Source organism: Meleagris gallopavo, chromosome 8 (assembly GCF_905368555.1).
Source record: "Meleagris gallopavo chromosome 8, MGAL_WU_HG_1.1, whole genome shotgun sequence".
In the NCBI taxonomy this organism is placed as follows: domain Eukaryota; kingdom Metazoa; phylum Chordata; class Aves; order Galliformes; family Phasianidae; genus Meleagris; species Meleagris gallopavo.
In genome coordinates, this window is record NC_139411.1 from 11,293,915 (window position 1) to 11,309,280 (window position 15,366).

The 15,366-nt window shown below is 42.8% G+C and overlaps 1 protein-coding gene across 4 annotated transcripts in view; it reads left to right on the plus strand.

The window, feature by feature from the left end:
* Positions 1-15,366, plus strand: part of MCU (mitochondrial calcium uniporter) — an 81,076-nt gene that overhangs the window by 57,045 nt on the left and 8,665 nt on the right. For 3 of the 4 annotated variants that reach the window (XM_085229673.1, XM_085229674.1, XM_085229676.1), the window contains exons 2-3: positions 10,417-10,486; positions 15,112-15,282. In XM_085229673.1, coding sequence (XP_085085799.1) covers positions 10,417-10,486; positions 15,112-15,282 — 241 coding nt within the window. Of the gene's footprint in view, positions 1-10,186; positions 10,214-10,416; positions 10,487-15,111; positions 15,283-15,366 lie in introns of those variants that run through there. The other variant, XM_085229675.1, reaches the window with a different exon arrangement.

Sequence of the window (15,366 nt, forward strand, 5' to 3'; positions counted from 1 at the left end):
TTTTCAGGCTGCGCCTGGTGAACATGTTTGCTTTCCCATCATTACTATTTTCCCTCAAAAATTAGTGATCTTTGTTAGATAATCTCTACTTGTTCTAAGTGTTATGCTTCCTGTGTCTAAAACAGTGGTGCCTTACTGACTCTTTTGTATCAAGAGCTATTATAGCGTTACCTAGTTTCATGCGGACAGCCATTTATGCTGCTTACAGCCAGCTATTTTAGTACTTCTCTATTAATGTTTTCTCAATGGCTAATGCGTTTGCGCTGCTGTGCTGGAAGCTGAGACTTTGTGTGCTATCTGAATCAGAGCCCTATCAAGGGATTTGGGCTCAGCAAACAAACTGCCAGTGAAATCTGCTTGACCGGGAGTGTCAGAACCTGGTGGTGGCTGCACTCCTAACTAGGAATGCCTTACTGCCTTCTGTCTTAAGTAATAAGCTTCACTTTTGTTTAAACAAGAAAAACAACAAGCAGTGTGAAAAGAGGAATCTGCTTTCTGTCTCTTGAAAGTATTTTTGGATATGCAAGCTTTTAGCAGAGGCAGTTGGAAATGTTCATAATTAGCAGTTGTGGTGGCCAATTGTGATTTACTTGCAAGTTATTTTGACCCAATTCACTCATCAGCTAAATGTAATGAGCAGGAAGGGATAAAGGAAACTATCTGTAATAGAACCCTAAACCTGAATCGTTTTCCCTTTTCTTCTGGGTCTTCTAAGCTTGTTGTTATCTATCTGGGGGATGGCTGCAAGCTATGTCTTGTTGTGAGAACAGGATTGCAGAACTGTGAATGATGAGATGTCACAAGAAGGGTGCTGCTTGGAAAGCAAGGCGGTCCTACCAGCTGTGGAAGTTAGTTAGCTCCCTCCATCATCCGCTTGCTTCATACAAATGAAAGATAATTACAGGAAGATTCATGTGGCAACTCTGGCCTGCTTTCAGATAAGAGCATCTTAAAGTGGGAAGCAGCCTTAGACTATTGGGCTCTTGAGCTTTTTTCAGTAAGAAATGACCTAAGCTGGCTGTTCTGTTCTCATGGGCGCCTTGATGACCTTTTGGTGTGTTAGCTCTGCTGCTGCATGTGTGAAGGGCCTTGAATGTGGGTGATGTGACTGAGTAGAAGTGCTGCTTGCCCATCTGAGCTGTGGCTCTCTGCTAGTAACTTGCAAGGCTTGTGTGGTTGGAGGGTTTTCAGCTCATGGCCTGTCACCGCGGCAAGTGGTAAGATCAATTTCAAGCATCCTGTCAAAGTGTGTGCAGCAGGCCTTTAGCCAACGCATGCAATTTGCAGCCTCCAGCCTCCTAAACTACTCTTGTAGAGGGTAAGAAAGTGTGGTTGAAGGAACGCTGATAATTAGCACTGGGTCACAGGAAAAGTACTACTACTCAGCTCTTCTAGCTTCAGTGAAAAAGCTGGTAAGGTTCTTGGGAGTATAGTACAATCTCATTCTGTGCTGACTGGTCAGTCTACTTCCCTCAGTGCCTGTCCCTCCCTGGCTTTTCCAGGCTTGTTTTTTTTTTTTGTTTTTTTTTTCTCTGTTTCATGTGGGTATTTAATTTTCCTGAAGAGGTTGATTCAATTTTCATTAACCAGCTGAACCTGTCAAAGAAAATTCAAACTCTAAAGGTGTCTCTGACAGTTTGTGTAATTCAGAGTCAAGTGGTAAATTGCCTCCTTCTAAACCACTGAATACCTATCAAAATATATTAAACCAGTTGAAGCAGTTTGGATAAGCTTTAAGGTAGTGACCTAGCCAAACATTTCCATTGCTTTCTATTCCACTCCCACTTCTCCCCGGGATAATCTCTTTCTCCAGGGCTGTTAATTCTTCAGTGGTCTCCATTTTTCTAGCTCTTTGTTTCCAAGATGTCTCAAACTCTTAATATGAATTAAGCCTCAGCATTCGTAGTGGGAAAAAGTGTGAACTGCAAATTCTTCATAGCATGTATGCTGGATATGTGGCTTACAGAGTATAATTTGGCAAGGAGCTGGCTGTTTGGGACTGACTGCTGTAAACTGATTTATGTTGTGTGAAGTTTCTTTGTCTTATTCTTTGAACAAAACTGCACTGGTTTCTTTTTTTGATAGTGACATGAACGCTGTCAATGTTAGATTTTAGTGTTTAAAAAACAGACATACTTGAGCTGAAACAATCGGAGAAAAATCTACTAAAATCTTACTAAACTCTTTGTACCCTGAATGACATAGAAGTAGCAGAAACCAGTATTTTTAAACTGAAAGACAAAGCCATATATTTGGGAGCCCCTTTCATAGTGCTCTCCTGTAATCCTGATTTATCGTGAATGACTTGATGACCATTGAAAATCCATGGGAAGAGTTTTTGGTGTACTTTTCTTTGGGATTCTCGTAACTAGTGATTTAACGCAGGTGTGCAGACTTGATCATTATGTAATCAAGGTGTGTTCATGCGTAGCATGTGTCTATAAACCAAACTTCATCTCATTTCCCTGAGACAGCTGGGGGAGGTGCAGGAAGTGACAGAATTAATTAGCACTGATGAGGACCTGGCCGTTGTTTTTGTACTTGTTTTCCTGAAACTAGTTTAGTTGTTGGAGTCTCCTTTGCTCTTGGAGGCTATTAAGTATAATTACGTTGTTCAGTTTTGTAGTACAGTAATTCTATGCAGGAGATGTTGAAATGAATAGCTTTAAGCTAGCTATTGGGAGATGCTGTTAGAATAATTCATTTCCTCAAAAATCAATTAAATCCTTTTGATCTCCAAGTCTACTCCTTACCTTTCTGGAAATGGCTGATGGTGAAGTGGCTGGTGGAGGCACTGTAGTCCCTCAAGCCCATTCTCTGCCCAGGTCAGGTTTTGAGGGGCAGCGTCGCAGTTATTGGAAGCTCACCTCCTCCAGAGGAGCAGGTCCAAAGCAGCTTCTCCCTGCACTTACTGGTCAGGCTGATTGCTGTTGTGAAAGCTGTAGAAATAGAGCTAATGAGCCTTCTTGAAGCCATACCTAAAATAAAATAGATAGGGTTCTGTATGCCTGTTCCTTGTGTGGTATGGAAGGGGTAAACCCCACTTTTATTTCTCTTCCTCTTGTAGAGGGGACGGGTGAGATGAACTTTTAGAATTCTGAGTGGGAAGCCTCTGGAGCTGAATCTAACATACTGTTTTATGTCAGATTCAAAATGAGCGTGTGCTTTTACTGCCCTTGATTCGTACACCAAAAACGTGCTCCTGCAAGATTTTTCACTTGCTTAATTTGTGCTTAGCTGCCTTTTCTAGGCAGGCACAATGTCTAGTGAAAAGATGTCAAGCATCCACTCTTCATCAAATGAAAGAATTTTCTAGGGCCTTGTGATCAGATTAGCAAAAGGACTGATTTTTACTGATAGTACCTGGAAGTAATGTGAATTTGAATGTAGGAAGCAAAGAAGCATTTCATGCTGGGCGCCCTAAGCTTTGGTATGTTTCACAGAATAAACTTGGCCAATACTAATTGGTATCGGGTATTTGTAACCACTTACTGAAACCATGGGTTTTGTCTTAGGACCTGCACCTCTGAATGTGAGAATATCTGAAATATTTGCCCAGAAGTGCCAGATAAGTTTTGGCTTCCCCTACCTAAGTGCCTCATGAGGGATCCAGTGCTAAAGCCAAGTGGGTGGCTGAGCTCCTTTGGGAGGGAGGAGGTTTGTCTTTCGCACTCGGACTGACCTGATGTGACTTTGTGGGTGCAAAGGAGCTGCCTCATGCTGCCTGAGGCTCTCCTCAGCCGCAGCTACTTGAGTTTCTCTGCCAGTTTGTTTTGTGAACTGAAGCCATGAAAGGTTAGCGGAGTTCTTTCTTTCCTGAAGGAAAATGAGCAGGGAATGGGTGCCGTGAGACTCCTCCAGCACTGCGATGCGAAGGACTGCTGAGGCCTGCAGGACGCTGTACCTCAGAGTTTGCGCTTTCTCTGAGGCTGTACTGATGCTGGTGCTGGCCTGGAAGTCTGCAGGAGCCTGCTGTTTCTTCTTAAGAACTGAAAGCAGAGGTCCCTCATTCTTGAATTGATTTCCCTGGAAAACCTGGAAAAAAGTGCGAGTTTGCTCCTCCTAGGTATGCATTGAGACAGAGAGAATTCCCTTGCACTTGTGGGAATTCCACTCAATAACTCAGCTTATTGTTTCACTCCTGATCCTGTAAATGCCAGGGTATGCCAGTAGGCGTTTCCTCACCAGGAAGCTCATCCTGCCTTTATGCAGAATCACAGCAAGGTGGGAGAAGAGGGGAAGGAGCTTATCTGCGAGCTGGCTCTTATGCAGGGAATTGTCACATGTGGTTAGGTAAGACCTAGAGACAAAAACAAACAACAGTGAACTGCTGTGCAAAAATCAATCTGATCCCATCCGTCTGCCTATACCGTTCTCAGATCTCAGTGGCTGAAGAAGGCAGTCATGCAGCAGAAGAAAACCAAAATTAGTGGCATCAAAGCTAAACAAATTGGTAAACTGTTTCTTAAACTAACTGTGGGAGTCCCTTTAATTTGAGGAGAGTTAACAGAACAGTATTTGAGTAATGAGTTGAGAAAAATTCCACTTTGCCTTACCTTTGTGTTCAGGTTGCAAAGGTGATGCAGGCTTTAAACATGGAACGGTATTTTGTTAGCTTTCACTTGCATTTTGAAAGCCTGAAAAACAGAATTAAATTCTCAGGTTTGTTTTGTGGGTTTTTTTTTTCCTAGTAACCATGAGTGCTGTACTGAAAAAATAGAGTTCAAACCAGTCTTCTCCAGAAAAGCAAAAATATTGCAAACATGAATCCATGAGCTGGCATCACAAACTGCATGGGAAATGTTCCAGCCCCAATCTCTGGCTGCTCAAGGTAGAAATGTTCGTGGGAGGCTGAGAAGGAAGGAGTACGGTGGTCTGGAGTACTGTGGTTATGTCTCAGGTCAAGTAGGAATAGCGTAACACTCTGCAAGCTGTTGGCAGTTGCAATAAAATTATCCTGAGGATTTTTGTTGTCTGGGGGGGAGGAGAGTGGGACATTGAAAGCATCAGGAAAGCACCTGTTCAAAAGCTACAGGGGCTGCTTGACCAAAGTGCTTAACGTGTCCATTAAACTTTACCTTGCCTCACCTCGCTTTCTTGCTCCTGCACTCAGAGGCTCTATCAAAGTTACTGCTAGCAGTGATGTTCCCATTACAAAACTCATCGTTGCAGCATCTCCACAGCAGCAGTAATGCTGTGAGAGAGGTGCAACAAAGAACAGGGAGGAGCTGCTTCATCCTCTTAAAATCTCCTCCTCCCTCCTACCCCCACCTCTTCCTGAATACCTGTGCCTTTGGAGGCAGATGGGCAGAGGAAGCAGGATCAGAGGGGAGTATTTATAGCTCACCTCCTGTTTGTGTTCCTCTCCTAGCAGATGTGATGTAGTTCTGTCCTAACCCTAGGAGAAGAGAAAATTCAGACAGGAATGAGCAGAGTGGTTAACCGAGGACCATTTGCTCATGTGTAGGTCGTACCAAGTGCTTCAGAATGCCAAGATTAACACTTCCTACATCTCGCTGGCATTGCCTCCTCTCTGTCCATCTCCTCGGCCCAATTTAAAAATAAATACAGAAAACAGTGGTGTTGTTCAGGCTGGTTCTCGTTTACTTGACCTTCATCCACAGAAGCATTGCCCTGTGGAGGCAGTGGGTGCAATGTGTTCTTTCTGAGGCAAAATCTGACTTTGTGAGTGGGATATGAGAGAGGATGTGCTTGGTAAAGAGAAAGAAATGATTTCAAACCAGTGGGATTTGGTCAGCTTCCTGGAGATGAGCTGGATGGTGAGAATGGCAGTGAGGACTTTTCTTCCCTGCCACATTCCAGTCTGTGCTCAAATGATTGGCATTGTTGCTGCAGGGCATCAAAAATTTGTAGGCTGAGCAGTTCTCCTGCAACAGTAAGGGCTGTGTCAGGGTGGCAGAGCGTACTTTATGGTACGCCATGCTCTCAAACAGAAGCACACCGTGTTCCTTAGAGGAAATGTTTCATGTAATATTTCCTGTGTGGACATCTCCGAAGCTGTAGCAGCAGTAAGTCGGAGGAAGCCTTCCATACAAGGTTACTCTTATCTGTTGAACAAGTACAATTGTAAATTGCCATTTCTAAATCTGAGAGAAGTCCTGGAAGCAGGCCGTGGAGCCCAGATGTCTGGGAAGAGTGGAGGTGGAAAAGAAGACGAAAAAAGCTCTCTGATGCCAGACTGACCCATTTCTATCTTTTCAGAAGGCCCTGAGGAGTCCAGGAGGGTGAGAAGAGGCATGCACAGGAGCAGGGCTGTGCTGGCTGAGGCAGCGGTGTGGCATTATGCTGTGGGCCTGGCTGCTTGCTGGGCCGGGGGGGAGGGGGGAAGGGAACTGCTGGAGAGGGGTTATCTCATCCTGATGACCCCACTTCTCACATTTTGAGTCTGAGCTACAATTTCAGAGCCAGCTTTGGTATAAAGACCTGAAATGGCCTTGTCTGTGCTTAGAGCCTTGCAGTGGTTTGTACATGAGGGACTTCCCTTGCAGAACTTGTTTCAATAGCTGCAGTTCGGCAAGGCTGCCCTCAGCCAGTTCTAGAACATCTGGGGAGTTTCTGGAGGGTTCCTGTAGTCCCTCCCCAGGTTGAAGCTGAGCCCCTCAGTGAGGATGTTGGTTCCACCCCTGTGGAACTGAGAAAAGGACAAGAATGCTGAGAAAGAGAGGAATGAGAGTAAAAGAGAAGTGCGATGAGCAGCCCTGTGAGCCCTTTGGTAACCTACACCTTACATTTCTGCTCAGAACACCATTTTCACTCTGTCTACTCTGGGTTGCAAAAACACATTGGTGTAAGGGGAGAGCAAAGTGTGAGGGCAGGACCAATGACTTAGAATAGAAGCACCATTTGAGAGATATTGGAACTTCACAGGCTGAACATAGAAAGAAAGGGTCAAGAAAGGGAGCTCTTCTGGGGTGGTTGGATGCGACAGGTGTGATAGCTCAGGGAAGCTTGCAGCAATTTTTGTTGCTGATATGCAGGGTAGGAGGTTTACTGAGCTGTCATAGTTATTTTTTTTTTTTTTGGTGCTGTGACAGTGAGGAGAGAGAAATAGCAGCTGGGAAGGTGAGCTTCACCTGTGGCTTGAGGCAGCTTCTGCAGAAGGAGGCCCCTTGTTAGTGGGTGATGCAGCTGGTGCTTGCAAATGTACCTTTTTAATTTCTCAGCGTGTGAATTTGTTACACAGACAAGGCTCTATTTCACAGAAGCTCTGCACATGACAGTTAATGGCACTCCAGGTAATGACTTAGCAGCATGTTTTACTTATGTTTTAGATGCACCTTTTAATCTTTTGCTTTTTTTTTTTTTTTTTTTGATAACTCTTCTCTGACTGCAGTCACCCTTTGGAGACTTAGTACTCTTCCTTTCGTTTGCTAATTATACAACATGCAGAAGGTGAGCTCTGCCAGATTGCTCCCTCCTTTCTTTCAGGAGCGTACTTGCTGGCCCCTAAAAGGGTGATTTTTCCAGCTTTGATTAACTTTGTTGCTGGTGTAGATTTGAACTAACTAGTCAGACCTTTAGAGATGCTGGTGTTTTACTTTCAGGTTGTCTGATGTAGGCCCTGACAAGGCAGGAGAGAAAGCATTATTCTAGACAAAGGGCTGTTGGTGGGATTTTATTTTGGTTGTTATTGTTGTTTTTAACTCTTGCTCTTTCGTTCTGGGAGTGTAACCCTGTAACCCGTGTAACCCTGAGCCTCCTACCAACACTAAGACAGGAGAGGAAGAATTGAATGGATGCAAGAAGTGAATTCCTGCTCATGCTGTGCTTGGGCACATAATGTCGTGAAGTTACTTAGAGCTCCTCATTTCAGTATTGCTTTTCAGACCCAGAGTACCACTTGCTTTGGAAGTCTCAGCTGAAACCTCACTGTGGTTATTCCACACTTTGAAGCAGTGAACTGTTGATGGTCTGCAGGTGGTGAGATCAAGTCAGCCAAGCTTGAAACAAGTTACTCTCCACCACCCTGTACTTACTTTGATCCAAAACTTCAACCTTCTGTCATAGTTGCTGTTGAATTGCAGGCATAGGATAAAAGGTTCTGACATTTTTCGCCAACCCTGTTTGAAAACGGTAGCTGCCCTTCAAGAATAAAAATGATCGCTTATTCCTTAAGCATGCCCCGATCTGGGATGACAGGAGATGATGTTTAGGTCTCTGCTGAGTTTGTGTTCATTTGTTCCTCTTTTTTTACTCTAACTAGTGGAGATTGTTTCCCTAGCTAGGAGATTTCTGACAGCAGCATCATAAGGCACAGTTCAGATCTGCCACAGTGACAGATAGGAGTAGTTTAACCAGTATCTCCTTGTCTAAAACGTAGTGCTGGTTACTGCTGTGTGGCTGATGAGAGAAATGGTCTGAGACATTAAGCCTGGGGATGCCTCAGCCTTTTTGTTAGTCAGCTGACATGCCCTGTTTTTCAACCCATTTTGCCTTTTCCCGTTCTTGCCTGTATTATTTGAAGGCAGGGAGACTAGAGCTTATGCCTGTCAAATGCTCATGGCCTTAAGGTAAATTTGTTGCAGATGCTAGCTGATAATGTCTTTCAGTTATATAGCTATTTTGTGGTGAGATAAAACTGGGTTTGGTGCGTTTGAGGATTTTCTGAGAGCAGCTAGTAAAATGTATGGGCTGCTGTGCAAATGTGGTAGGAAGACAGGCTCCTGGTGAGCGGTATTTCAGAAATAATGGTTGCTGTTATGCAAAAGGGAGAAGGAAAGCAGTGAGAAGCAGCTCTGCCACATGATTGGATGAAATAAATATGAAAATGGGCCTTTGGGAAAGTGTTTACACAGACCATTCTGTGTCCCACTTACTGTAATATCTGGTGTGATTTTTTTTTTTTGGTAGGAGAATAACAATTGAAATTAAGGATTCAAATAGGAAAAGGTCTGTTGGTTGTGGGGCTTTTTGTTTGAATTTCCAGATGTTTCACCTTCTCAGGTACCACTTGATTCTGAGTTCAAGCTCAAAACTGGCTTCACGGTGTAATAGTGATTCCAAGACAGTACCTTGACTTGCCTGAAATGCATGCCTGCATGTGTGGTTAGTTTGTTTATTCATATTTAAAACATCATTTTTTCATGTTGAGTAGATTCCTTTGTTGCTTTGTAGTTGCATATGAGTGTTTATCAGTTCAGAAGACTTGTTTTCAAATGTCAGAAGGCAAATTTGTGTTGTGGTTCCCAGAGTACAGGTGTTTTATGTATGTTACATTTTCCAACTGTTACGTTTTCAAAACATGCAGTTTCTCACTTGTGTGCAGTTGCAGCTGTTTAAAGCTGAGCTCTCCTTTGCTGTAAACTACTTACCTCGATTGTGGGAAGCTGAAAATGCAGTTGCAGCAAGAAGCAAAATTGAAAATGACTTCAGTGATTTTCATTGTCAGGACTGAATGGAGCATAAATACAGCACGAAATAGAGCAAGTTTCCAGAGCTGTCAGAGCGTTGACCTCCTGGGCACAGGCCCTGACTGTAAGACTGATGTAGCTGTGGGACTATCCTGGATTTCTGGAGCAAGCTTCAGAAGAAAACCGTAGTAGTAAAGATAGTTGAAATAAGTTACTGAAAGTATCTTCATAAATAATCAACAGCATGGGTTTTGTTTGCAGGCTTCCATCAGAAATGTTCTTGAAGCAAACCCTATCTGTGGGCTGCATTCATAGAAATGCAGACTTGGCAGCTGAATTTTTGGTGATCATTGACTGTATACCACTGTGGGCAGATAGAGCTCAGCAGCAGCTCTCATTCTGTTCTATAATGCAGCTCCTGCTTGCCAGAATTGTAATTTTACTGGGTGGATGTGCTGGTTCATGTGTAACCAATCTAAAATAACATCTTAGCAGACAGATCTTAAATAGACCTCAAATTGGTCTGATTGCCTGTTTTTATGAACGAATTAGTCCCTTACCAAGGCTGAAGAATGTAAGAGCCATTCATGCACTTTCTTTTTCCATTAGACTTACTCCTTCTATAGCTCAGTATCAGGGTTTTTGTTTCTGACTCAGACAAATTGTTCTATGCCCAGGTGTGTTTGCTACTTGTATCTTAGTTTGGTTTCCCCCTCTGTAAGGAGGAGGGAAAATAAGTAGTTCAGCAGAGAAAACAACCAAGGAGAATGAAGCTCCTAATCAAGAACTCCCTCATTCTTCACCACTTTACACTCAGAGCGTTGAGAGCGATGCTCGTAGAGGTGAGCCTGGCCGAGGGGAGAGCCGTGCTGGGAGGCAGATGGCAGAGCTGGGGCCGTTCCCGCAGGTGCTCCGGGCTGGCGGTGCTAGGAGGAAATGCCCAGCGCAGGCAGTAGGGTGGGGGGGCAGGAGGCGGCTGTGGGCTGTGATTCTGTCAGGCAGCGCGACTCAACGTTTGTCCTTTTGCTGTGCTTGTGTTTTCTAGGTGCATCAGAGGCTTTCTCCTTGGCAGAGTGTGAGAGTGGTCTATTGCAGTACGGTAGTGCCCTCTGATGGTGAGTGACGCAGAGAAACTCTGGGCTCGCTTTTGGCTGAAGTCGTGTTGCTGACCCCCTTTCTGGTTGAGTCTTTGCTGACTAGGAGGTAATCCCATTTTTGAACTGAGAAAGTGACAGAACAAAGTCAGACAAGAAGAATCAAGGAAACGGTCAACTTCTCTAATAACTGCCCTTATAGAACTGGACAGGCTTTACAGTGAAGGATTTTATTGCATTTAATTGTCCAAAGCTTTCGTCAGGCATCTTCCTGATGTGTGGCCTTGGGGTCCTTGTTTCAAGATACTGTGTGCCTTGTTAACTTGCGTGTAATGAAAATGTACTTCATCCCAGGCACTTGAGTGGTTGAAAGCACTCTGTCTGCTGCGGTAAGTTGTGAAGCCACGGCAGTTTTGTTCCTTTATTTAAATTCTGGGACAGCTCTAGCATTAAGCCTTTTCTGATAAGGTTGTCATAACATAAAGCGAAGGAATGTACTGCTGAGGTAGGTGGAACTTTAAAAAAATCTCAGTATGTGAAATGCAAAGAGGAAACAAACAGCTTTGAGATAACTGCCTGCTTAACATTTGCTTGCTGCGAACAGAGACTGGAGTGCTTATGCTGACTGACACAAGCAGTTAGTGGATCCTCTTACCATTAAGGCTTGTTAATAAAGCCTGAAAGCTAACAAAGTAAAGGGCTCTGCTGCAATTGCTTCCCCTGCTGGGGATAGTGACTGTGTGCAAAAACAAAGGGAACAGGACTGCTGTGGAGAACTGATAGTAATTGAACTGGAAGGCTTAAACAAGTAGAAGAGTAGGAGACGAATACAAAGTTGAGAGAATAATCTGTGTATAGCTACTTGCCTGATTTGATTGTTATATATTGCCTGAATTTCTTGTTATATTATGCTTGAATATTTTCCTTGTTACTTTTTCCAATAACTTTGTGTTTACCAGCAGTGTGTGTTCAATACGGATTTCTCTTTTGTCCATACCTTTTTTTTTTTTCTTATAGCTTTATAAAGTGCTCAAGACCCCTGTTACTGGAGCACATACGCTTCAAAACTGTGGTGCATGGATGGGATTCATACCTCAAAGCAAGCTCATGTTTAGTATAGCATGTAAAGCTTCTAAAATCCGCCTTGGTCTTCTTTAGCAGTGCTCCTGGCCAGGTTGTAGGTTGTCCGTAAACTTAAGTGCTTGTATACAATTACTTGTACATGCATTTAAATAGTGGCCTGAAACTTGATCAGTAATGATTAGCCCAAGTATTCTCTCTAAACTGCAAATAAGCGAATGAAGCATTTTGACACCGCACTGATTAGAATTCTATAAATATGATGGAAATGTTATATTAAATACATGTATTGTATAAGTAGTTTTGGTCATTTTCCTCTTGCAGACCATTCATAGCACTGTCAGAGCAGAAGGAAGCAAAGCACATAGCCATATTGCCAGTTAATAACTTTTAATGGAGCTCTGTTATTCCTTGTTAGGTGTGTATTATTGACAAGTCCTTCAGGTGTTCTATTTACTGTTGTTTTGGTTTTGTTTTTAAACTTCCTTCTGAGCTCTTCCCTCTTCAATGGTAAAGTGGTAAAAACTGGACCAGACTTCTTGTGTGGGGAATGATGAGAGGATCAAACTGCAATTGTAGACTTTAGTACCAGTGAATTAAGCTAGATAAAGACTTCTACAAGCTTCTTGTAAGGAAAAAATAAGACAGCTGTAATTCTGGGCTTGCTGAGCCTGTCCTCAGAAGGAAACAATTAGGACTATAATGCTTCCCTTAAGCTGTTGAAGCTAAGAGATTTTGTGCATGCTACTGCTAATGGAAACTGTTGGTACAGTCTGACCTATTGCATCTGTCACCGTGGTCTCCATCTCCATCTGGGTTGTGAAGAGTTAAAATGTCACCAGACTGGGGCTATGTTTGCTTTCTTCACAACTGGCCTCACAGAACTGGGCTGCTGGCTTGCACCAACAGGATGAACGGAAAAGAGTTGGTGTAAATGCTCTTCTCGCCTATTCTACAGTAAACTTGCTCACTGCCTGTGTGATCAAGGTAGCATTTTAAGTTGTTTCTTGTGTCAAGTGAGTTCTCTGCAGCAGTCGTGTAGTTATATAAGCAGTACATAAGTTAACATTGTGTGTGCTGTTCACAGAATCAATGAAGTCAATACCTAAGTAGCTGTTATAAGCTTCTAAATGTGTTGATCCTACCTTATATAGAGAAATCACAAGGGTGAGTTGATGCTGATTTATTTCTTACCAGCCTCTTTCTCAAATACTTGAGTCAAAGACAGCGAAATCTGATGGCTGGTGTCACAACAGCTGCTGATATGGAGCTTGAAATTCTGTCTAACTGTCCAAATAAACTGGCAGTGCTTTATTTTTTCAATAAATATCTTACTGAATTTTAAGAATCGAAACAGTAATGCTACTGAAATCCTGTCAGGTGTGTCAGAGTCTTGTGAATAAGTTTTCATCCCTTTCCAAGTTGTCAGACTTCTTGACATGCTTTAGTCATTTTTTGATATCCATATCTGGTCACTTCTACCTAGTCTTAACGATGGCATGAGGACATCTCTGTCAGCACTAGATAGCAATCTCCTAGAAGAGTGGAGAAAGCCTTAGTATGCTTCATTCAAATTGTGAAGGTGTGTGATGGTAAGCTAAAAGCCTGACTGTGTCCCTCTTGTAGTGTAATAATGTGATACATTGTGTAGCTTTTTTCAACATCTGAGAGTCTCCTTTTTCAAAAAAAATATTGCCCCAAGATGTGTCCCAATATGCAAATTACATATTACTGTTACAAACGAGTTCATCATCTGATGGCAGGTAACTCAAAGGGGAGGTATGAAGGCTCTCGTGGCAGAGCTTTCTAAATAGCAGAATGCTGAGAATCTTAACTTCGCTTCTCTTCTACTTGCTCTGAATTTTCTGGCCAGCTGGTTTTTGTGTTGGTTTTTGTGTTAGTTGCTTGACTAGTAGTCAGTACAGGAATTAGATGAGTTAAGGTATGCAGGCTACTCTGAAAGTAATGTCTCTTATTATTTTTCTGTGGAAACTGCAACAGATACAGAGAGCAAAACAACACTTAGATGCAGCTAATTCTCAGCTACAAAACACTTTTTCAACATAGTCACTGCCATCACCTACACGTTTTCACCAGAGATGAACAAGAGTTTGCATGCTGAGGTCATAACTGTCTGCCCCAGTGGAAGTGACCCACAGTTGCCTCAGCTGAAACACAGCACCCAGAGCCTCGCTGTGCTCACATCTGCTGTTTGATCTCCATGAGTGTTCAGCAAACATCAATGAATGTCAGTGGGTACCATTATGTCCGCATGGAAGAATTCAGTTCCACGCTTTGGCTTCATACACGCTTCCATAATAGACTCCGTTTGCTCAGACTGCCCCTGTGCTGCCATCTATTGCACAGCAACAAAATGGAACAGGATACTGGTGGGAAGATTTAGCCTTTACTTCTGTACCACCACTGTGTGTCTGACGTCATGGGCCAACAGAATAAAATGGGAAGCATTAGTTTTGGAGCAGCCCTTATAGACGGTGTGGTTTGTGCTGCTGGCCAAAACTGCAGCAGGTGGAAATACCAGGTGTAGTGTGGGTGGTGTGACTGCACAATCCCTGAGGCACACTTGTCAACAAAAGTGACAGTACATTTTTACGTAAGAAAAAAAAACATGCAACAATTCCAAGTGAATCGTTTTTAGGTGTGCTCACTATAACTTAACAATTGCTACAATTGAGGAGATTTTTGACTGCCCATGACTCAGTAAAGGGCTTAGAGAAGTGAACTTCTAACTTTTCAACATATGGGTATCCTGAAGTGCCTGGAGTGGGTTGTCTTTCTGGCAGTAAGATAGTAACTAGCTTACAGTTCATACAGATCACCGTGATAAATTCTAGGAAGGTGCACTGAAATCCTTGAGAACACTTTTGAAAAAGCTCCTGACAACACTAAGGAAATGGAAAAGATGGTTTTATCTATGCTGAAGAAATAATGTCTGTCTTCTGAAGTACAGAGTGTATTGATCCCATGAATTTTAAATGAAGCGACCTTGAAACTTAAACTCAGAGTGCTGTTCCTACAACCTCATACTCCTGATGGCTCTCTTAAATATTTGTTGCTTCAGGACAAAGAGCAGGAAACTGGAATTTAACAAGAATAAAAGGATTTGAAGTAAGCTTTCCTTGATATTTCCTAATGTATACCACCTGCCTTTGTCTTTTGGGCCGTAAATCCCTCTAAATAGTGCATGGATTGGTCTTGCACAGTCTGAGACACTTTGGTTCTCAAAATCTAACCAATACGTGCCGCGCTGCCTTTGCTATGAAGGTGATTGTACTTAAACTAAATAAATACCTTCTTTTACTTTTCCGTGAATCTCTGAGAGTGTAACACATACTGCCAAGTAAAATGGAGTGAAAAACTCTAACGTCCCTTAGGGTATTTTTTGTTTCTGAAGGACATTGGTAGATAGTGAGCTGAAAATTTACTTTGCTTTCTGTTCAGCTTGTAACCGTTTTATCTCTGTCTCCGTGGGACAAATACAGAACTACTATGAGAAGATCTGCTTATTTTTAAGGATAATTTTATTTTCATCTTATTTTTTGCAGAAGTGACGGTGGTTTACCAAAATGGCTTACCTGTGATTTCTGTGAATCTTCCATCTCGGCGTGAACGTTGCCAGTTCACGCTTAAGCCGATCTCAGACTCCGTTGGTGTGTTCTTACAGCAGCTGCAAGCAGAGGACCGAGGAATTGATCGGGTTGCGATCTACTCAGCAGGTACTCCTGTTTACAAACAAATTGATTTACTTGCCAGATATTTTTATCTAGCCGTTCACTTCTTGAGTAAAAGCTTGATATGGT